The 24,128-nt window shown below is 36.8% G+C and overlaps 1 protein-coding gene across 3 annotated transcripts in view; it reads left to right on the forward strand.

Annotated features, from left to right (window-relative positions):
* The window catches only part of LOC309806070 (multidrug resistance-associated protein 1-like), an 85,856-nt gene extending 62,705 nt beyond the window's left edge, over positions 1-23,151 (forward strand). For all 3 annotated transcript variants that reach the window (XM_082624477.1, XM_082624478.1, XM_082624479.1), the window contains 10 exons: positions 5,335-5,489; positions 7,395-7,550; positions 10,837-11,036; positions 12,015-12,141; positions 13,571-13,672; positions 16,161-16,304; positions 19,090-19,248; positions 20,534-20,700; positions 21,698-21,892; positions 22,233-23,151. In XM_082624477.1, coding sequence (XP_082480603.1) covers positions 5,335-5,489; positions 7,395-7,550; positions 10,837-11,036; positions 12,015-12,141; positions 13,571-13,672; positions 16,161-16,304; positions 19,090-19,248; positions 20,534-20,700; positions 21,698-21,892; positions 22,233-22,371 — 1,544 coding nt within the window. In that variant the 3' untranslated portion in view covers positions 22,372-23,151. The remainder of the gene's footprint in view (positions 1-5,334; positions 5,490-7,394; positions 7,551-10,836; positions 11,037-12,014; positions 12,142-13,570; positions 13,673-16,160; positions 16,305-19,089; positions 19,249-20,533; positions 20,701-21,697; positions 21,893-22,232) is intronic.
* The last annotated feature ends 977 nt before the right edge of the window (positions 23,152-24,128 follow it).

Genomic DNA, 24,128 nt, shown 5'->3' on the forward strand with positions numbered 1-24,128 from the left:
AAGATGGATGGAATTTTGTCAGGGATCACAGAGCACAAAAGCTGATAGATGCAGAGAAAGATGTGAATAAAGACAGATGGGGAAGGTGAGGGGGATATAGGCATAGGTGAGGATGCCAGTCTGAGTAGTCTTTAGGTTATTGATAGGGCAGTAGGGGAACTAGAAATGGAAAGGTAGTTTGGAGATGATAGTTGGAAAGGCAAGTAGAAAACTTTGAGAATTGGGGAAAAAGAAGTAACAGAATTTGGAGTTATTTTTCAGAATAAGAATAAATTTTCAGTGATGAAAAAAGATGGATTTTTATTGGTGGGACTAAAGTCAGAGACCAGGGAGAAGTTGGGGTTGGTAGGGAAAAAATAATCAAGGATCTTCAGGAGTCTAGATGGGAGATAATCTAGTACAAAAAGATCTCTTATCTGATGCATCTCCTTGTCACCCAAAGCATCTAGACTAGTGCTAACCAACGGGTAGGGAATGCAATAAGGTTTGAATAAAGTATGAATGGAGGAAGGGTCAGAGAGCTGCAGTGGGACTGGAGAAAATGGATGGATAGGAAAGACACTTCAGTGAAAACATATGTAAGAATTGCTGATTTGTGGGTAGGAAGAGAACATCACTCATGATTTTGAAGTTTGGGTAATTGAAAGAACAATGAAGACAAAAATAAAGAAACCAGGGATGAGGGAAGTCAGTTGGTAGAGCAGAGAAATGATTAATTCAATTTGGAGCACATTTAATGGGAAGTGTGGATACATATTTTTCTGCTGTTTTTTTTTCTCCCCAGTAGCAGAATAGATACACATTGTCCTTCAAAGAAGTTAGGTGACTTGAAAGAGTAAGAAGAAAGACACTCAAAAGTATAGTACTCAAAAGTGTAGAACAATTAAAGGGAAGATATTTTTAATTGATTAATTAATTAACTTTTGGCTGCATTGGGTCTTCGTTGCTGCGCGCAGGCTTTCTCTAGTTGCGGCGAGCAGGGGCTACTCTTTGTTGCGGTGCGCAGGCTTCTCATTGTGGTGGCTTCTCTTATTGTGGGGCACGGCCTTTAGGCACGAGGGCTTCAGTAGCTGTGGCACGCGGACTCAGCAGTCGTGGCTTGTGGGCTCTAGAGCGCAGGCTCAGTAGTTGCGGCACACGGGCTCAGCCGCTCCACGGCATGTGGGATCTTCCCGGACCAGGGGTCGAATCCGTGTCCCCTGCATTGGCAGGCAGATTTTTAACCACTGCACCACCAGGGAAACCCAAGGGAAGATTTTTTAAATAGACAATTTTTTATGTGTTTATAAGAAGAAAGGAAGACAAAGTGAAGGAGATTGATAAATTCAAATAAGAAATAACAAAGCCATCTATGTGGAAGTCTTGCTATCTAGGGATATGCGTAAGGGAAAACAGAGATGCATGCTTTTGGTAACAGAAAATGAAGATAACATTTAAAAATTTGTGATTTAGTTCCTTGCTTCTGTTTTCTGCTCTCCTATCTTATTTTTATTGTGTGACCATAGTACTTCTTATAAGTATCTCCATCGGAAAGTAAGCAAATATTGTGAGACAAATTTATACTTGTTTTGTCATTCTGTTAACAACATTCATTGAGGAAAGAGTTGTTATGTTAACAACTAAAATGAGATACAAGGGCTTAGAATATGTTTGGTTTTGAGTCAGTGAATCAAGTTTTATGGCTTGTGGTTTGCAACTCGAGGAAAAAGTAGGTATAGACATCCAGAATGCTGAGCAGCGAAAGAAATGTCCCATATACATCTCTATATCTATGTCTGCCACACATACATAGGAGGGTTAAACTCTTACCAATCCAGTGAGCTCATGTTACAGTTTTAAGGGAGACTCAATATCCTTCAGAGAATATTTTAAGTGAGCAAATACTGTTTTTCCTATACTAGACAAGGTATGCAAGTTTAGTGTTCAAAATTTTACTTGTGTAAAGTCTTACTTTTAATTAACTATCAGTAGGTATAGAAAGTATTTTGTAGTAAAGGTAACAGATTATGCAGAGTTTAATCAAAAAGATTTTTTCCTGATTGGATTTTTGTTTTTTGCATTTAAAAACACTTAAATATTTGACTTGTTATTAAATACAATTATAAATTATTTCTTAAGAAATGAAAATATATAATTTCTGATTTTTTTAGTAGTCTGCAGTTGTGTCCTATGGAACCTGGTTCAATCAAGAGCAGGCTGTATTCACTGACATCATCAAAGCTCACAGTATTTTTTGAGCTTTAAAACATAAATAGCACTTTCACATGTTAATACCAGAGGCTATGAATAATATAGAAGGCTAACATTCAAAGAAAACTGGAGTACTGAAGCAGAAAACATTGCATCTATATTTTATAACAATAATAAAGATCTTACCTTATCTTCTGAAAAAGAAATAGCCCTGAACATTTTATTCCTGGTTCCCAGCTATTTCCTTTAGAATCTCTAGGGCACTCTGAACATCCTTAATCTATTGTGTTTTATGCCCCCTTGTTAGGAACTTCCTTTTCCAACCCAATGTGTAAAATATAGGAGGCTTATTTTCAAAGTGCAATGTTTAAGGAGTACACCAGTCTAAGATGAGTGAGTGGATCATTTACTTTACTTACCTCACAAAATTCCACTGAAATGACAGTGGATAAATATAAAAGTAAAGGGTTCAGGGGATTTCAGAGTGATAAATGTCTACATAAGCGATTATACTGATAATCAAGGGTAGAAGAACCTGTAACCAGGAACAGATACTAGATGAAGCTGTAAAAGAATAGGGAGCGGTTCAGTCTAGCTGTGGCAGAGCTCAGGTACAGAGAGTAGGATTGAGTAGCGTCGAAATAATCAAAGTGATTCAACTAGAACATTGTTCTCCTGTTACCAACTGGCACAGTAGTAGTACAGTGAAAACTAGGAAGCTGATGTTTAAAAAGGAAATTAGGGTTACTAGTGTGTGTGACATACATAGAAGAAAGCCTCCTTATGTGGCTTTTGGAGAAGTTCCAGCCTACATGTCTAGATCACCATATGAGATTTCCAGTGTCACACCCACTCAAGTGGAATTTCCATTCAGAGGAGATTGGGGGAAATTAATGTGTACACAGTCAGAAGAAAGCCACACCAGGTACCTCTTAATTCACCATGTCTTTATCTTGCATGTTTTAACTGATGATGATGGATGGTCATGCATTTTAATCAAGTGAGCAGTATAGATAAGAGCCACCAAATAGAGCAGTGGAGCCCAGAAGTAAAATAGTCATATTTGATACGTAAGAGAAGCTTAAAATTAGTATCTTCAGATATTCAAAAGCAGAGGCAAAGCAAGAGCAGAATGTGCTTAAATAAGTTCAATAATAAGAACAAGAAAGCTCTTAAAAAATTTAAAGAACTTAAAAAGATTGTACAAGTGTGAGAAGATAAATCGGAAGAAATTGTCCCAGATGTACAACATCCAAAACATAGATGGCAAATGATAAATAAGAAAAAATTAGAGGAATAATCCAAGATGTTCAACATCCATACAATAAGACACAGTAAATGCAGATGGAAATGATCAAATGCATAATATTTAACAACATTTTCTGTAACTGAAGAATACTAAAGCCTGTTCCCACAAAAATTTCCAGTTTAGAGCAGAAATACAGAGGGTTCCAAGAGAGTAGTTTATGTTGCAGGATGAGGGGGTGAAATAGGATGAAAGAAATAACAGACTATCTGATGAATTTAAACATATTCCAAAGAGATTTGTTGACTATTGAATTGTTTGGTAATAGATTAGTGCTTCTTGCATAGAAAAATAGTGGTACAAGCATTATAAATTTACTGAACTTCATGAACATTATGTTTAGTAGTAATGTAAACACTGAATATTTGAGAACAAAAGGGCAACAACCTATTTTTGGAAGGGTTAGAAGAAAGTATGGGGAGTGAGGTAGGAAAATAATAGAAAGTATTTAAGAGTAAGAAATTATTAAAGAGCAGTGTGTGATGTTATTTAAAATATAAAGGAACTAGCTAAAAGAATTTGAGGTGGACAGGGTTAACTATTTTTGTTTTGTTTTGTTTTAAACATTATACCTACAATGGAGCAAGAATCCTGTTGGCAACACACTTTTACTAACAATTTTGTATAGTAGAGATCAGCGGTGCAATTATGTATCCCAGAAGACTCAAGAGCAAATGGCTTAAATAACATGGAAATTTATTGATGCCTCAAATGGAAAAGTCCAGGCACAAGTTTTTAAACACACTTGAGCCAGGGTCTCAAACAAAGTGTCCACCATGCTTTCTCAGTTCTGCTCGTTTTCCTCTTTTCTTGAGGCATTCTCAGGCTTCACATGGTGATGAAAATGTTCTCTTTCAAAGAACCTCTTTCCATAGAAATCCATGAAATTACTCTCCTTGAAACAATTTGAGTCACATATCCACCCTTGAGCCAATCATTGTAACCAAGCATTTCTTCCTCCACCCCTACAAGTTCCCCAGTTTGGGGATTCTGTGTCCTTTCATTTCTTCTTATGCACCTGGATAGTTCTTTTCTGAGCTTGTCTCTTTCTTGTTATATTTTTGTCAAACACAGCTACCAATAGTCAATAGATACTATTAACTGTGTTTTAACCTATTCCACTGAAGCTACATGTTTATCATTTATATTTTCTAATTTTTAGTTTTTTCAAGAACCTTTTCACCAACCAAACTGTAATAGCTTGACAGACCAAAAATAGTTTATTCATGACTCATACCACTTGTCCACTGTAGGTCAGGAAAGGGCCTCTTCTGATTCAAGGGCCCAAGTTGAAGAAGCAATCCAACCACTATTTTAAATGTTGGCAGGCACTGTGCAAAGGGAATAGGAGCTTTAGCAAGTCTGACACCTGGAAGTATCATGTGAAGTATCTCAACTTACTGTTCAGAACTATTCATTTGATTCCATCAATCACATGGAGGTCAGAAAGTGCAATTCTAACCATGGACCTAGAAGCTAGGAGAACTGAAATTATTTGTCTAGCAGCACCACTGACTACCACATTGTCTTTCAGGACATCATAACGTTACTAGGTTGCTAAAATTCTGTCAACCTGGTTGATCTCTTATCTTTAGAGCATTTCTCTAGAACCTATGCTCATGAATAAGGAGAGCCCTGCTCTGATAGTGCACCAGAGTGTCCATATTTATTTTCCATGCACCATATGCATTTACACTTAGTTTGGTCCACAGTGATACATTTTTAAGTTTGATATTTGAGTTTTCCATTAAAAATAAATGCTATTACAAGCAATCTTTTGAGAGTTAAAATTCAGAGTTTAAGCGGTTAATATGTCATCAATAACAATTTGTGTTTAGGTCTCTTTGTTTGCTCGGGAGCTTATGTACTCACCAGAGGATCCTTGGCTGCCTCTCGAACTTTGCATGCTCAACTGTTGGATAATGTGTTGCATCTGCCACTCCAGTTCTTTGAAACCAATCCCATAGGCCAGATCATCAATCGGTTCACCAAGGTAAGTAAGCCATACCTTATTAAATAGCATACGTATAAATGATCCACATTTAGTACCTAAATATTATGATATTTGTAAAAAATATCAGTCTAAAAAGATGAGATTACGTTTAGGGTAGATTTCATTGTTATTTTATTTCTAATTCTTTAGACATTTATAATTGATGTATAGCAGAGTCACATCTTACACACATACTTAAAATAACCCTTAAAAATTGCTGAAAGAATCCAAGAAGTACATGTGCTCTGGTGTCTACAACTCCAATTCTTACACACATTTAGTTTAAGAATCAGTGGTTCAGGCTGAAGAGGGGGAGAAATGTAAGTCTATATCGACATATCCAGATTTTAAGCATTCTGCCTTTAAAAGAACTATCAACTCACTAATGGCAAATGGGGGATGGGTAGAGGTTTCCAGAGTGTCTCTGCTAACCTATAGGGTTTTACCCATTGTGTTTACTACTAAGTACTTGTAATTGTACTGTCCAATAAAATGTAATGCAAGCCACAGTGGTAATTTAAAATTTTCTATTAGCCACAATATAAAAGTAAAAAGAAACAGTTGAAGTAATTATTTATAATAATATGTTTTAACAGAAAATATCTGAAACCTTACTTTAAAGTATAATCAATGTAAAATTATTGATTGAATATTTTATTTTTCTCCTACAAACTCTTCAAAATCTGGTTTGTATCATAGACTTCTGTTAGATCTCAGTTTGCAGCAGCCATGTTTCAAGTGCTCAATAGCCATATATTGCTAGTGGCTTCTGTATTAGACAGTGCATAGCCATGATCTTAAAATATGGCAATATATTTTTGTGTATATGAAAAACATTTGGTGTGGTATGTTGAAAAATTAGGATAAAACATCAAAATATAAATGAAAATACCTAGCATAATCAATTCTTGATGGAGTATTAAATCTTGCTTAATCATACCAATGTCACACTGTTCTTTGAAAGTTTATAGAATAACTTGATCACCAGTGTTCTTTGTCTCCCAGTGGACATATCTCTATGACCCTACTAAACAACTCTCATTATTATACAGTAACATGACAAATGATTGGGTCTTGAACAGATGAGAATATGAGAAGGTGTATTTTAAAGACAGGCAGGAAGTTACATATGAATATGATGCTCTTACACTATTTGGTATGTGAGATAATCAGGGAAGTCCCAAAGCAAGGCTGAGAATAAATAAAATTCTATCTCCATTCTTTATCGGTTTTGTCCTAAACTGAATAGTCCATCCCTTCAAGGTTGAGTGCCTTCCTATTCCTTGGGATCTCTAAGGTCGTACCTTATACCACAAACATAGCTTTAAGTTACATGTGAACTGATGCATGACCTTCCCATGTCCTTTTCTCAGTCCTATTGTCCACCTCTATGTTTTGGTTTTTAATTTTGTAAATGAAGATTATTTTGTTTTCCTGTTTCTTCTGATATTGGCGGGATCCAGCTATCCAAGAAGGTCACTGGACATGTTCTCAGTGGATAAGAATGGCCCAGGAGTGTTTTACAGTTTTTAGGGAGTGAATAATGGGAGACCAATGCCCCTGAATATCCAACTACCGGGGTTTGGACTCTTTTTTTTTTTTTTTAACAGAGTCTGATTTCAGTCATATAAATTAAGTGCCATGTAGTTGTCATTGGGAAGTACAAATTGCTTGATCATAGACATATTGGTACTAGAACACCCTCTTAATTGTTACAGCTGAAAAATACATGGGGGTGGGCTGGGGAGGGCAAAGATCACATGTTGAATAGTTAGATATTTAATAATCAGATTGTCACATCTGGGTAAATGTTTTTATTTTTACATTGAATGATATATGTCTTCTTCCCCTCATTTTAAACCATGAAAAGTTAAAAATAAAGTGACTCGATATCAAATTTTTCAGGACATGTTTATAATTGATATGCGTTTCCATTACTACTTACGGACCTGGGTGAATTGTACGCTGGAAGTTATTGGAACAGTTTTGGTCATTGTGGGAGCTTTACCACTCTTCATTCTGGGGATTATTCCTTTGGTTTTCCTCTATTTCACTATACAAGTAAGTACACGGATTTGTATGTGTATTAATAATTTATAGGTTCACAGTCAAATATAGTTTCAGACCCACTTAGACTGCCTGTTAGTTAAGGTTCTCTAAGGAGCAGACATCAAGAAAGGATTAGATGTACTAGAGAATTGCTGGGGGAAATGCCTGTAAAAGATAAAGGAGAGGGAGCAAGAGAAGGCTGGGTGAGCCCTTCGACAGTGAGGCAGGTCTGCTCCCTTCGAGGGAGAAGGAAGAGGATCGGGTAGGAAAAGTCTTGGACTGCAGAACGGTTCCATAAGAGGTTTGGTTGAATGAGTGGGAAGTCCACAACCAACACTGCCCAGTGGATGCTCCCACGTGACCTCTGAATGGGCTTGTTTTAGCACCCCTGCCATGCTCTGTCTTTGCCTGGGAGCCACCTGTGGGAAAAATGGCCTTCATTCTACTATAGTAGTGGATTTGGAGGGGCAGCGGCTGGGCTGTCAGTCAGCTATTGGCCCTGCAACAGGAGAACTGAGTTGTGCATTTTTATGGCCACCATAAAACCTAGGTGTTGTTTACATTTTAGCAGAAAGTTAATTTGCTTGAAGATCCAAGAAAGAAGCACATATTGACTTTTGCCCTGTTATCCCTGCTATCAACAAACTATTGCTGGAAGAACTACAACAGATCTCTCATGATATGTATATATCCTTATATTCCAATTAAAATGTGGTCAACCGGGGGCTTCCCTGGTGGCTCAGTGGTTGAGAGTCTGCCGATGCAGGGGACAGGGGTTCGTGCCCCGGTCTGCGAAGATCCCACATGCCGCGGAGCAGCTGGTCCCGTGAGCCATGGCCGCTGAGCCTGTGCGTCCGGAGCCTGTGCTCCACAACGGGACAGGCCGCAACAGTGAGAGGCCCGTGTACCGCAAAAAAAAAAAAAAAAATGTGGTCAACCAATTTGAATTCCAAATTTATGTCACTGTGAGACTGTAGTGTAAAAACAAAATTTCTGAACACATATTTATATTAAATATAAAAGTTTTTTGAGGCTCTTTATACAAGAGGATGCAGTTCTTGTACTTTAATGTTTTCTCAACCTAAGTTTTCACATTCATATTGGAGTTTAATTTGTCCAACCAGGATGTTAATCATTTGCTCATGTCTACACCTGTACTATCATTATTCCTCCTACTTCCTATGCTGTCCCTCTTCTCCCTGCCTGTCTGGATCTTACTCACCCTTCATGCATAGGTTATATTCTACTTCCTGTGTGAAGCATTCTCTACCAAAGTAGGGCAAAGAGATATGACTCATGTAGGTATTATGGATTTATTATACTGCTAGTATTATAGGCTGGGTTTTTTTTGTTGTTGTTCTTGTTGTCATTTTATTTATTTATTTATTTATTTATTTATTTATTTATTTATTTATTTATTTACTAGACCAAAAATTGTCTCCTCAATGTGATTGTAAGTCCTCTGGGGCAGACACTATGTCTTATAGTTAGAAAAAAAAAATCAAGAAATTGTGGAATGGAGTTGAGGATCAATTGTGTCTGCTTACAAAAACAAAAACAACAAAACATATCACAAGTGATAGTCTTGTGTCTGGTGCACTATAACAGGGTGTCTAGGAGTGGAAAAGAGCCTAGAAACCATGTCTTGTTAGGGGGAACTTTATAGGGTGAGCCCTGAATGAAGATTCAGGAGCCTCAAATTACTTTTCTGACTCCTGTGTTTGGTATATCACTTTCTTTTCCAGGCTTCATCTCTTTTCCCTGTAAAATAAGAAGTTCGCTTTAGGTCAGTGCTACTCAAAGTGTGGTCCCTGGACCCATGGGCCTATAGAATCAGAATCTCTTTTTTAAAAAATCACATTTTACAACCAACATATATACAATTTTTATTTGTTAATCATACCCTAATAGAGCAGGGGGAAATAAAGAATTTCTCACAGAAGTCTGTGTTTTAAAAACCCTTCTGGTAATTTTTATTAAAGTATGAGAAGCACTGATTTAAATCAAATGTTCCGAAGCTCAGTGCTCTGGTCAGTTTCATGGAAGGACCCCAGGGCTTCTATAATTCATTGAACTTTTATGAAACTACCTTTGAGACAATCTCTTAAGTCCCCTTGCAGGCTCAGAATGCCGTAATCATTTGTATTCTCTAGAGCACTTAGCATAGAGCAGAGCTTGTAAACTGTAAGCTGACAGGCCACATGTAGCTTCAGGTATGTTTTAGCTTAGCTTGCTTAATGTTTTTACCAAAATGAAGACATTTTTAAAATTAGAAATTTTACATAAAATTCCAGATCTGAAGATTTTCATGAAAAAAAAATTGCAAGATGTAGCAAACTCTTTATTTTCATTTCCAGTTTGTAGCAATTATGTGGGGCTGATGAAGGATGGTCCAGTTAACTCAGGGCACATTCCCTCCAGCTCTCCAGTCTCCACCCATCCCAGCTGTCCTCAGCCCAAGTCAGAGGGGAAGTAGTCAATTATAATTGTGGCCACGTTGGTTTTTTTGGTAGAAAAAAATAAAGAAAATTTTTTCCATAACTATATTTAGGTACAAAAATACTACTGTTTGTACATTTGGTTGGCTTCCTTCATTTAATGGGTTAACCACCTGGCCACACTTCCAACATGTAACATAGAGTTTTTCCACAGTCGGTACTCAATAATGGGTGTTTGAGAGCATTATCAAAGTGAAATTTTGCCCAGTTATGTTCTAGTTGTGCTATCCAGAATTTGGGGTTTTTACTGTTACAAAGGTGCATTCGTTTCCTGGGGCTCCTGTAACAAACTTGGTGGCTTAAAACAACAGACATTTTATTCTCTCACCGTTCTGGAGGCCAAAAGTCCAAAATCCAGGAGTAGGCAGGGTTGGCTTCTTCTGGAGGCTCTGAGGGAGCCTCTGTTGCATGCTTCTCTCCTAGCTTCTGGTGGCTGTCAGAGACCCCTGGCATTTTCCTTGACTCCTAGGTCCATCACTCCAGTCTCATCTTCACACGGCTCTCTCCCTGTTGTCTGTGTCTTCTCCTTTTCTATTTTTTATAATGACACTCAGATTGTATTTAGGGCCCACCCGAAATCCAGGACGATCTCATCTCAAGAACTTTAATGACATCTGCAAAGGTCCTATTTCCAAATAAGGTCACGTTCACAGGTACTGGAGGTTAGAACTTGAACTTATCTTTTGGGGGCTACTCTTTAGTGACACAAGTATCCACTACACAAGGATCTTGCCATTTTCAAACTATTGAAGCAATTTTGGCTACACCTTCCCAACCGCCTCTTTCTGTTTTCCTTTTAGAGGTACTACATGGCAAGCTCTCGGCAGATTCGGCGGCTGGCAGGAGCATCTCGCTCTCCTGTCCTTTCCCACTTTAGCGAGACTCTACTTGGGGTGTCCACTATCAGGGCATTTGGACATGAACAGAGGTTCATCCAGCAAAACAAAGAGGTGGTGAATGAGAATTTGGTCTGTTTCTACAACAATGTGATTTCGAACAGGTAAGTCATATCCACATACCCAGTTCAGGACTAGTCTCTTCTTGGATATTTTGTTCACTAACTTCTAAACAGAAAGTGTTTTTTGTTTTTTTTGTTTGTTTGTTTTTTTGCGGTGCGCGGGCCTCTCACTGTTGTGGCCTCTCCCGTTGTGGAGCACAGGCTCCAGACGCGCAGGCTCAGTGGCCATGGCTCACGGGCCCAGCCGCTCCGCGGCGTGTGGGATCTTCCCGGACCGGGGCACGAACCCGTGTCCCCTGCATCGGCAGGCGGACTCTCAACCACTGCGCCACCAGGGAAGCCCCAGAAAGTGTTTTTAATGATATTTCATCAAAAATATTAAAGCCTTAAATATTTCTAGTATTTAATATACATTTAAGTTAAAGTGTATCTATTTATGTCCGTATGAATAGTACATGCTACTTTACGTGAAAATAAGGTCCCACGTTTTTTGAAGGTTATACAGGATGCTATTAGAATTAGTAAAGATGTGACTCTTTGTTGTATTTTATATTTGTAGAATGGATTTTCTTTGCAAACAATAATCTATAATATTTTGAATTTGAAGCTATGCATTTCACAGAGGAGAAAAAAATAAAACATTAAATAGTAGTTGAGCACATGTTAACTTTTAGTGACTAATTTTATCATATAAAAAACGTGTATGTAATCAGAAAGGTAAGTGATTTTCCAATGGGATTTTAAGATAAATGCATCATTTCAGCTGATGTTCATTTCTTTTGATTTTTAATTCTGATTAACTTTTAAAGCAAAGTTCTGCAAAAATAAAGTGTATTTTTATGCAGAGAAATCCTTTACTCTATCATCACTGCAAAAATCCTGTTTGATTGAGTTCTAAGTAAGTGTGAAAAAAGAGAATGCAGCTATTGATATTTACTTCTTCATTTTTCAGAGGAGAGTTCATACTAAGTGCACCAAAACTTTTGCATCTCAGTTCAGGAGTATTTTCCATTATTACAGGTGGCTGTCTGTTAGACTTGAATTTCTTGGCAATTTAATGCTGTTCTTTGCTTCACTGCTTGCTGTGCAGGCTGGCAATTCTATGGATTCAGCAGTAGTTGGTTTGTCCATATCCTATGCCTTAAATGTAAGTAATAGTGATTTTGTGGTATATGATATGTTTATAATCCAATTAATTAAGCTCTCTTCTCCTTTTCCTTTCTGAATTATAGATTGTATAACTAAGTAATGAGAGACAAATCTGGATTACCCTGGAGGCTCATTTCTTTTTTTTGCTACTAGCAAAATAGCTAGCTCAGTATTTCTAAGTTAGCTCACAGAGAAAACAGGCTGATACCCAAGGCACAGTGTTAGAGGATCCAGGAAACTCCTGCTGTTGCATCATTACCCAGAAGTTTCCTGTTCTCCTATCCTTATAGAGTTATAAAGTATAACAGGGATAGGGCCCCTCTCTACTGTGGCCTGTCCATCCGGTTTGCCCAAACTAAGCAGAGAGATAATGCAAGTTCTGGGGAGAATATATGCTCTGCTTGTAATTTTTTTCCTAATAAGCCCTATTTTATATGATACTGCAAACTGCTAGTGTTATGACTGTGTGCAAGTCCCCTTAGTAAAATAGAAAATGTATCAAACTGCTTAATATAATTCCATATTATTTAAAAGATAGGTCTACATGATTTGGGTACATGCCCTTAGTCCCTTACCTAAAAGCCTCAAGTCAGTTGCATTTCAGAATTCAGAACTTAGGCTTCTAGAAAGGAAATATAATACATTTAACATATATATATATATATATATATATATACACACACACACACACAAATAAATATATCAATATGTATGTATGTATGTATGTATGTATGTATGTATATATGCAGGGCCTGGGGCAGAACTCTGTAATCAAACTATTTGTTCTGCAGTGAAATATGTGAATGTACATCCTAAGTGGGTTAAATCAACACTTTAAGGAGACCCACATCAGTTCAGTCAGGTCAGCCATCAAATGGTTTAGCACCAAACTCAATAAAAATCTGAATCGTGAGAGTTTTGTGACTTTCAGAACTAGATTTGAAGTTACAACCTTGGGGAACTTATATTTAGGGGTAAGTTGCATGAGAAGAAAGTAGAGTTTGGGGGGAAAAAAGGAGACAGGAGTAGTCAGAAAATTCCTTCTAATGGAAGCTGGTAAAGAATGCCAAAGGTAACATTGTGTACAAATTTTTTCCTCACTTAGGATGTACATTTCTTAAGGCATATCCCATCAATCTTGGTATTCATCATTTCTTACACCACGTATGTTCTCCTTTAATACATGTTGAACTATATTCATTCCACCTTCTGAGAAATAATCATTGTTTATGATATTAATGAATTTAACAAACTTAAAGAAGCACATATGTGTGTCTAAGAATAAATATGCTTACTTCTAAAGTTGTTAAATAATTCTAAGAAATAAAATATATGAAAATTCTGAAAAATGAAGCTTTATAAAGTATTATTAATAGTATATAAAAGACTGATACTCATTCATTAAGCTCTTGGTTTTTCACCTCCAGATTACTCGATCTCTCAATTTTTGGGTAAGGAAAGCATGTGAAATTGAAACCAATGCAGTTTCCATTGAAAGAGTTTGTGAATATGAAAATATGGATAAAGAGGTAAGCACTCCTAAATAATAAATGGATGCAGAATTAAGATATTGTAATACACCTTGAACTGACATCTTAAAAATCAATTTTGAACAAAACCTGCATTTCCAAATTTATGCTGTAATATTTTGCATTTTGACGAAATTAAAATTCAATCTATTGTAAAATGCACCATTATTTTAAATAATCACTAAAGTAGAAAAAAAACACTGCTAATTAAATTAGGACTGTTCATAAATTATAAGATATTCCATTTCAGTATTGTTATAAAAATGAAATATGAGCACCTGTTTGTTTGTTTGTTTGTTTGTTTGTTTTTTGCGGTATGTGGGCCTCTCACTGTTGTGGCCTCTCCCGTTGTGGAGCACAGGCTCCGGACATGCAGGCTCAGCGGCCATGGCTCACGGGCCCAGCCGCTCCGCGGCATGTGGGATCTTCCCAGACCGGGGCACGAACCCGTTTCCCCTGCATCGGCAGGAGGACTCTCAACCACTGCGCCACCAGGGAAGCCCCTGAGCACCTGTTTTTAAGGGGCACAGTGATCTGTCCCCTACCAAAGTAAAGTAAAATATGCAATCTATGATTATAACTTTGTAAAGATTTTACATTGAGAAAAGTGTCTTAATGCAGTCACCTCATAATTATTTACAGTCTGATTGTCCAATTTCAAAATTAACTACGCCTTTACTGCTTATACCTTCTGTTCCATTTACTCATCATTAACATCTCTGTGGATGAGAAGGAGAAGGAGAATAAATCAGTCTGCTTTGTTCCCTTTAATTAACTATAATTTGGGAGAGAGAAGAATTAGACTATAGACAGAGTATAATGTTAGCATTATCTACATATTTTACTAATCTAGAGTACTTCTGTCTCCCAGTTCCATGAATTAACAGGGCAGATGATAAAGGGTATATGTTGAATTTCTGTGTCTTCTTCAATCCATTTATAAAGGTATCTAAATCTTCGTGAAACTTTCCTCTTTTGCTCGTAACTCTGAAGAAGAAGTGTTCCTCCTCCAAATAAAGACCTACAAATTTCCAGTTGTATTTTGGAAACATCTCCTCATATCTTTTCTCAGACCTTATTCCATTAACCACCTTCTCTAATTCCTAATTTCAGCACCCCAATCCCTTTACTCCTTTCAGCCTATAAATATAGTAAAATATTTTCTGCATACTCCAACTCCTACCTAAACTTTGAATCTTCCTCTAGGTTCTTCCCTGGGTCTTACCTTCCTTTTTCATACACATTTCATGAAAGATTAGTCTACCTTCACAATCACAATCACAGTTACCAATATTTAGTTTGTTCAGCTTATTGCCATGTAATGACTAATATAAAAATTGTATCATTTTCTATATTTTCTAAATCTTTTGCTATTAATATATGTTTTTTTTTTCATTTTGAAAAAAGGACAATAAAATGTGTGCACACACAAGCACATACACATTTAAAAAAATCACCTTTATGTAATTTGATGCAAGTTGTAACAGACACCATTGCAAAAACTCTTGATGTGGAAAGAAGTAAATGTATCCAAATGACCCCTATTTACTCCTCTATAGCCCTGGTTCTCTGCTCCTCTTTACAGCAGAATTCTTGGGAATAGTTCCTGTACTTGCTCTCTCTAATTCCTCTTTTCTCATTTTTTTCTGGACCCTCTTTCACACAGGCTTTAAATCCTACCACTTCACTGAGCCTGCCCTAGTCAAGATCACCAATGGTAGCCTCTCAGTCTTCACTTTACCTGGCCTATCATTTGACACTTGTGATCACTCCCTCTCATGAAAACACTTCACCTCACTGGCGGGGCACCACAGCCTTCTGTGTGTTCTTCTACCTCCTGCTTTTCCTCCAGTGTTCCAGAGCCAGGCCTCAGTCTCAGGTCCTCAGTATATGCAGTTAGTCTCCTTTACCTGGAAAGGGTTTCCTCTGATATCCACATGATTTGTTTCCTGACCATGTCCAGTTAAGCCTTTTCTAACCACCCTGCTTCAAATTACACCAACGCTGCCTATTTCCTGACTTCCAAAGCTTTATCATCAACTAACATTCTGCCTAGGCTATATGGTGCTTTTTGTCTCTCCTCACCAGCATGCATGCTCCATAAGGGCAAGAATTATTTGTTTTTCTCACTGCTAAATCACCAACAACCAAAGCATTAACTGGCACAGTAAACACTCAGTATTTGGGAAATGAATAAATGACAAACTGTCCTCCTCTCAGCTAAAATTTCAGGTTACCTTCAGCTCCTTTATAAGGTTTTAGATTTTTCTTAATAACGTAATAGAAGATGGGAAGCCTCTTTATGTGTAAAAATTTATTTCTAAGATTTTGGTATTTTTTAAAAGTGTTTTCAGAAAAATCATAATGTTTACAAATGTCTTTCATCATTTTTGTTTTATCACTTTTGTTTATATGCATGAGAATTATTTTGATTGGGGGAGATATTTTTATTATAATTATAATTTAAAAAATATTTCTTTGTTTTAAGGCACCCTGGATAATGTCTAAAAGACCTCCATCACAATGGCCCAGTAAAGGGATAGTGGAATTTGTTAATTATCAGGCACGATACCGAGATGATCTTGGTTTAGCATTACAAGATATCACTTTCCAGACTCATGGGGAAGAGAAGGTACCATATATATTTTATAAGTCTCACTTTACCTTTCATCTGAATATATTTATTGTTAAGGCCAAAATATACTGTGATATTGAATATAAGATGGTCATTTGTTCAAATTTCATATAAAAGTAATAAAGACATGTGGTTGGTTTGTACAGAATAAGTTTTTCCTCTATCAACAAAAATATATATTTTAAGCTGTTCATAATCTATTGTGAAACATGATTTTACTATTTTTTAGCTTTATTGAGGTAAAATTAACAAATAAAAATTATATTTTTTAGGGTGTACAGTGTGATAGTTTGATATACATATATTGTGAAATGATTATCATAACCTTAAGAACACTTAAGATCTACTCTCTGGGCTTCCCTGGTGGTGCAGTGGTTGAGAGTCCACCTGCCGATGCAGGGGACGCGGGTTTGTACCCCGGTCCAGGAAGATCCCACGTGCCGTGGAGTGGCTGGGCCCGTGAGCCATGGCCGCTGAGCCTGCGCGTCCGGAGCCTGTGCTCCGCAACGGGAGAGGCCACAACAGTGAGAGGCCCGCGTACCGCAAAAAAAAAAAAAAAAAAAAAAAATCTACTCTCTTAGCAAATTTCAGTATTATTAATTATAGTCACCATGCTGTGCATTAGATACCTAGAACTTATTTGCCTTATAACTGAAAGTTTGTACCCTTTGACCAACATCTTCCCATTTTCCCCACCCTTCAATCCCTGATAACCTTTTGTTTGACGTTTTGACGTTTTTAGATTCCACATTTAAGTGAGATCATACAATATTTTTCTCTGTCTGGCTTCTTTTACTTAGCATAATGTCCTCGAGGTTCACCATGTTACCACAAGTCACAGGATTTTCTTCATTTTGATGCAGGATTATATATATGTTTATATACATATATATTTTTTCTTTATCCATTCATGCATGGCATACACTTAGGTTGGTTCCATATCTTGGCTACTGTGAATAACGTTGCAATGAACTTGGGAGTGCAGATTCCCCTTCATCATACTAATTTCATTTCCTTTGGCTATACACCCAGTATTAGTATACTTTATTTTTACGTCCTCTAGTAAGTGAAGTACAACAATAAGACAGTAAGATAATATATAGTTACCTATACAGTAAATACATCGGAGAGAATATTTGTATAGTCAGTGACATCATGTTTTCCAAGACCATTAGTGAAATGGGAAAATGCTTGAGATGTAATTTAGTTGATAAAAACTATATACAAAACTATTGATAGTATATCATTTTTGTGTTTTAAACAAGCAAACATATACACATTAGCAAAAATCCTAGAAGAACAGTTACAAAGCATAAACACTGATTCTCTCTAGGTGATGGGATTTTAGATGATTTTTGCTTCTATATTTTTCCCACATTTTTCAAAATGTTTTATGAAAACATATTATTATCCTGCCTAATCAGATTGATATTTTACAAATCAGTAAAAGTAAAAAAACATTTTAATTAACAACAATGTTCCATTTTCCCTTTTTCAAAAACCTGCCTTTGGTATCTCTAAACACCTCCTTTTCTAACCCTCTAAACAGGTCCACTGCAGTGACATCAAGGACAAAAATATTTTTGGAACAAATGAAATCATTGTGGAATTTTAATTATTCTAATGAATTCAACATACTCCTGGTTTTTCTGATGTATAATAGTAGTATGTCAGATTTAAGATTTAAGATCTTTAATTAGGGCAAACCAGCCACCATAATCTTCTCTCTGCCCAAAGTTCTACTAACACCAAGACACAAATCAGCACCCAAAAGAGGTTGCTTTAGTTTTCATGGCCAAAGGAACACAGGCAATCACTGGATGTTTATGACAAGCTGATTATTTAGTCCAAGAGTCCAAAATACTCAGACATTATCTGTGACCACCCTTAGTGGCTTTGATGCAGTAGTTGTTTTGATACACCAAGGAAATTTGCAGGCATTCCTTTAGATTTTTTAGCCTATCTAAGCAAAGGGTTCCAGTCCCCTGTTTGTTTGCTTGTTTGTTTTGGGGGAGGGATGGTAGAGAAGCCTCATTTTGAAAGTCTCAGGAAAACAACCCCATTATCAGTCTCTCTTTAAACCACACCTTTAATGGCTAGTTTAGGGATGGTTCAGGGATGATCCACTCTTCCTGGGGCTGCTAATGTGCTCTAATTAGGTGGTAAGTAAATTACTCAAAACTGGAGGAAAGGGACTTCCCTGGTGGCGCAGTGGTTAGGAATCCGCCTGCCAATGCAGGGGACACGAGTTCGAGCCCTGGTCCAGGAAGATCCCACATGCCGCAGAGCAACTAAGTTCGTGTGTCACAACTACTGAGCCTGCAGTTTAGAGCCTGAAAGCTACAGCTACTGAGCCTGTGTGCCACAACTACTGAAACCTGTGCGCCTAGAGCACATGCTCTGCAACAAGAGAAGCCACCGCAATGAGAAGCCCGCGCACCGCAAGGAAGAGTAGACCCTGCTCGCCGCAACTAGAGAAAGCCTGCGTGCAGCAATGAAGATGCAATTCAGCCAATAAATAAATGAATAAATAAAAATTAAAAAAAAAAAAAAAACTGGAGGAAACACACATATTAGCCCAAGCCTCTCCAGTGAGTAAGGAGTGTCTGGATAAAGACTCATCCTTGCAAGTCACGTTAAGTCTTCCATGACAGTCAATGTTATTCTGGTTGGCAAAATTAAATTCTTCTGACCTGACACATAATGTATTTGTTGTCAGTACCAAGGTCCCCTTCCCTTACAAAAAGTACAATGTAAACTGTTTATGATAATTTCATTACAGATTGGAATTGTGGGACGAACTGGAGCAGGCAAATCAACACTATCAAATTGCCTGTTTAGAATTGTAGAAAGATCAGGAGGCAAAATTATTATTGATGGAATTGACATATCTACAATTGGGCTTCATGACCTTCGTGGCAAACTTAATATTATTCCACAGGTAAAGACTGTTTTCTCGTTAGTCTTTCTTAACTCCCTCTAGGGAAACTTCATCTTTTGTTCCATTTTATTTTGTTTTTGTTTTAATTTTTTTTAATATATTCCTTTCAAGCATACACATTCATTTTGGTGAGCCAAATTATTTTAAAGGTATTATGAAAAATAACTATGTAATTAAATCCTATTAAACACTCTAAATCTGAAGTGTTCTCCCTATGTGCATTTATCTATTTGAAAAACTATGTTGCTTTGCAAGTTTAAATCATAATAGTAAATACAAATAAAATTCAAATGTAGAGATCAGGCTGAAACACATTGGTATTTTTTGGAAGAAAAAACAATTACTGAGGCTTTTGCTTAGTTGGTAATTTGAATGTAGGATTTTGATTCTTTTGACTTGAGGTTTAGAAATATTGAAAAAATGAAAAGAACAATAATGCAGTTAGATCTCTTTTCAAGCCCTTTGATTTTTCCACCTGTGGCATCAGAGGAACTTGATCATTAACAAGTATGCAAATTGGCTCAATAATATGCCTCTGCAGTCAAAGATGACTTTATTCAGTTGTGTTTGAGAGATTTAAGCTGAGCATTTATGAAATATCTTTATATTATTCTTTAAAAATATCTTAAAATACTATCATCTCTTTGTCATAGTGTTTAAACACATACTTACAATCATGAATTTACTTCAAAACAAATTTGAGTAAAATCTGAAATTCTGACAGGGGTAAAATTGACTGGAGAAAAGAAACAGTCATTGCTCTCTTATAAATCAAAACAGGTGTCGTAAAATACAGTTTCACTAGACATGTCAGTGTATTGGAAAGAGCGTGGACTTGTCGTCTTTGAACTCTACTTGAGCACTTACTTTCTGTGTGTCCTTGGACGAGAGCTTTTTAAAACCTCCAGTTCACTATCTGTCAAATGAAGATATTTACTTCTATCTTTCTGAGTTGGTGGGCTGATAGATAATATTATATACATAGTACAGATTACATTTATTCAATTCTTTTCTGTATTATATTATATCCCTGACTAAAGGGCAGCTACCATCATCATTAGTATCGTGGATGTGATCGACATTATTAATAAGAGGATGAGAAAGAATCAGGAAGCTTATAATGATTTAATCTAACTTGCAACTTATTCTGATTTTCTTCTTCTTTGGGGTTCAATATAAAATGAATTTGATAACTATTTAGTTTTGATCATTTTGTTTTTTCCTTATTTAATGTACACAGGCCTCATGTGACAGTAAGATTACTGGTGACTATTTTATTCTCTAGGACCCTGTTTTATTTTCTGGAACCCTTCAAATGAACCTGGACCCCCTAGACAAGTATTCTGATGGCGAGCTATGGGAGGTGCTGGAACTATGTCGCTTAAAAGAGTTTGTGCAGTCCCTTCCCAAGAAGCTGCTGCATGAAATTTCAGAGGGTGGTGAAAACCTCAGGTAAGCTGCTAAGAGCAGAACTTGCCCAGGTTATTCATTCAGGACTTTTTAGAAACGAGTTGGCCTCAAAAGGAAGTCACTCCTGAGCTACCATGGATTTTGTCTGGCCTGTTCAAAGCACACCATTGTTGATTTCTCCTAGGGAAGACAGACAAGGAATAAATAAAATGATAGCCACTGGCTGGGAAACTGCTGGTGAAGGGAGACAAAGGGGAAAAAGAGGAACAATGCAGTATGAAAAGTCAATATTTAATTGAATCTTCTTTTGCAAAGACTCCTACTCTAATAGCTTTCTTCCTAAAAAAAATGTTGTAAGGGCTACTTTGATGTTTGATGTCTTAGGATAGTCCCTTTATGTGATCAGAGACCTAAGGGAAATCAGTTAGACCCTCTCTGTACTGGAGAGACACAGCCTGTATGACTCAGCCTCTTCTTTGTTTACTCTCTCCTCCCTTTCTCTGTTTCTGCCACCTTGGCCTCCTTGGTTCCTTGCTGTTTCATGAAGATGCCAGGCCAGTTCCTGCCTGCCTCAGGAATTTTACATCTGGCAATCACTTTGCCAGGAACAAGTTCCCATTGGAAATCTTCAGGACTCACTTCCCACTTCCTTCAGGCCTTGAATTTAAAGGCATCTTCTCAGTGAGGATTATTTTGGCATGCCCATCTAAAATGCCCACCCCGTACCCACATTTTACACCCTCCCTTTCCGTACGTTCGAATTCTTCTCATTACTATGCATTTTGCTCATTTATCTTTATTTTTGTCTCCCCATGTAAACACACAGACAGAGCCTTTTGTCTGTTTAATTCATTGTTCTATTTGCAGAACTTGGACCAGAGTCTGGCATATAGTAATCACTCAGTGAATATTTCTTAAAGAAAAGAATGAATGAATGTGCGGGTTAGGAAGAGAATAACAGTATAATTAGAATTTTAGAACAGGAAGTGTGTGACCATAAAATCCACTGTGGAAATCATTTTACTATTTTTTATAACAGTGTTGGACAGAGACAGCTTGTCTGTCTTGCTCGCGCTTTGCTGAGAAAAACGAAAGTTCTCATCTTGGATGAGGCAACAGCTTCCATCGATTTTGAGACTGATAACTTGGTGCAGACCACAATCAGGAAGGAGTTTTCTGATTGCACCATCCTGACGATTGCTCACAGACTGCATTCTATCATTGATTCAGACAGGTATGCTTTATTTGTTTTCAGAAATAAACCAGTTTCTACAGAGATACCTACTGAACATATGAAACACATTAATTACTTGCCACTAATAAAGGATTTTATCTGTGCTGAGAGATACAAAATGTCCCCTAATAGTATGGAAGATATTTTCCAAAATAATTAGAGGAATTTGTTAATGCTCAAAGAATATTAGAAAACTTGATATATTTCCTGAGTTAAATAGTACATTTATTTTGTACTGACATGACTCATACAGTAATTTAAACTTTACGGTAGCAAGAACAAGAAGGGTGAACTGAAACCTGATTATAGGTTACCTGACTGGATTCTTTTCACATTGCAGGGTGCTTGTTCTAGACTCTGGAAGGATTACACAATTTGAAACGCCACAGAATTTGATACACCAGAAAGGACTTTTCTTTGACATGCTAACAGAAGCAGGAATAACACAAGACTCAGGGACAAAAAGTAAATACTTCTAGTTGTATATTGATTATACCAAATAAAAAAATAGTATTTGAAAAAATAAAGACAGGGGAGAAGTGCAGAAAAGCAGGCCCCTAGCTACATGTTAACACAAACAGAGATAAGCACCATAGCTCTAACCATAATGGGCCGTACCCAACCTTCTTTCTTCCATTCATTCCCTTGAGAATATCTGCCTTTCCTCATTGCCCAAAGTGCTAAATGCCATTTATCCCTTAAGTCTCTGACTGTGTTCAGGAGTCATCTTCTGCACAAAGCATCTCTTGATTTTTCCCTTTGCTCCCCTGTCTGATCCACATGCCCTTTTTCTGTCCTCTGAGTAGCCCTGTGTGCATACCTTTATCATGGCAGGGACTATACTCTATTTAAATTCTTTTAGGCTGCCTCTCCTTAAAGCTACTTGAAGGCAAGTGCCCAGTTTACTGTTTTTGTGTGTTAGGTTCCTAGCATAGTACCTTTCAGATTGTTGATACTCCACAAACATTTGTAGAATGAATGATTAGGCATTTTAGAGTAATATTATACAGGCACCTATATACATATGTAATAACTTTTGAGTTATTTTGCAGTATATAAAATTATGGAGGAATCACAGAAAAACATATTGAGTTATGCAGCTGCTTTTTGGAAAGAGTAATTATATGTTAAGTGAATTTTATAAAATAAAATTTTGCTTTATTTAAAAAATAATATTTTATAATATTTTTACTATTTACTTTGAGTAAAAAAATCTATATTTTCTATGGAACGTCATTTTTTGGCTTGATTAACCTCAGTGAGTTATATATCAGATGGTATACATTCACAAGTAATTGTTGATTTGTAGTACTAATTATATTTTGAAGGGCTTTTTCATTTGGTAGTTTTATGTAATAGAAGCAACATTATTTCTCTGAATTGCCATTCAGATTTGAAGTTTTCAAACTTCAATGGTATATTCCTTTCAAGATGATTTTAATAAAATATTTTAACACGTTAAGACTCATCAGCCATTTCTTTTATCCTCTTTTTCTCATTCCTATGCAACAACTTTGTACAACCTTGCTTCATCCCCTAAGGGTATTTATGAAAATTTACCGTAAATTCTAAAACCCTATATTATCTGAAGCTTCATTCCTTAAAATGTAAGCTACTGAAAGTGTTGTCCTGTCTTTGCAATTCCTGTAGTACCTACCACTATGTTTTGTACTCAGTAGGCATTGAATAAATATCTATTGAAATCCATTAAGAAAGGGAACTGGATATTTCATTAATATCAGTTAAAATTTATGTTTTGGCCTCTTTACACATGTAGTAAATCAATCAGAGACACTGCATAATTTAGAAATCTAATGGGAAATCCACAGTCACCTGGATAAATTGTGGTATCTTCATACAGTGGAATTCTATACAGCTATGAGAATGAATGAACAAATGCTACAGGCAACAACACCGATGAATCTCACAAACATAATGTGGTGTGAAAGAAAACACAAGGGACTTCCCTGGTGCCACAGTGGATAAGACTCCATGCTCCCAATGCCAGGGGCCCGGGTTCGGTTCCTGGTCAGGGAACTGGATCCCACATGCATGCCGCAACTAAGAGTTCATGTGCCACAACTAAGGAGCTGTGTGCTGCAACTAAGGAGACCACAAGCTGCAACAAAGAGCCTGCCTGACACAACTAAGACCCCATGCAACCAAATAAATAAATTTTTTAAAAAACTATAAAAAAGAGAAGTCAACCACAAAAGCATATTCTTATATGATTCCA

This window comes from Mesoplodon mirus (assembly GCF_964341445.2).
Source record: "Mesoplodon mirus genome assembly, chromosome: 6".
In the NCBI taxonomy this organism is placed as follows: Eukaryota; Metazoa; Chordata; class Mammalia; order Artiodactyla; family Ziphiidae; genus Mesoplodon; species Mesoplodon mirus.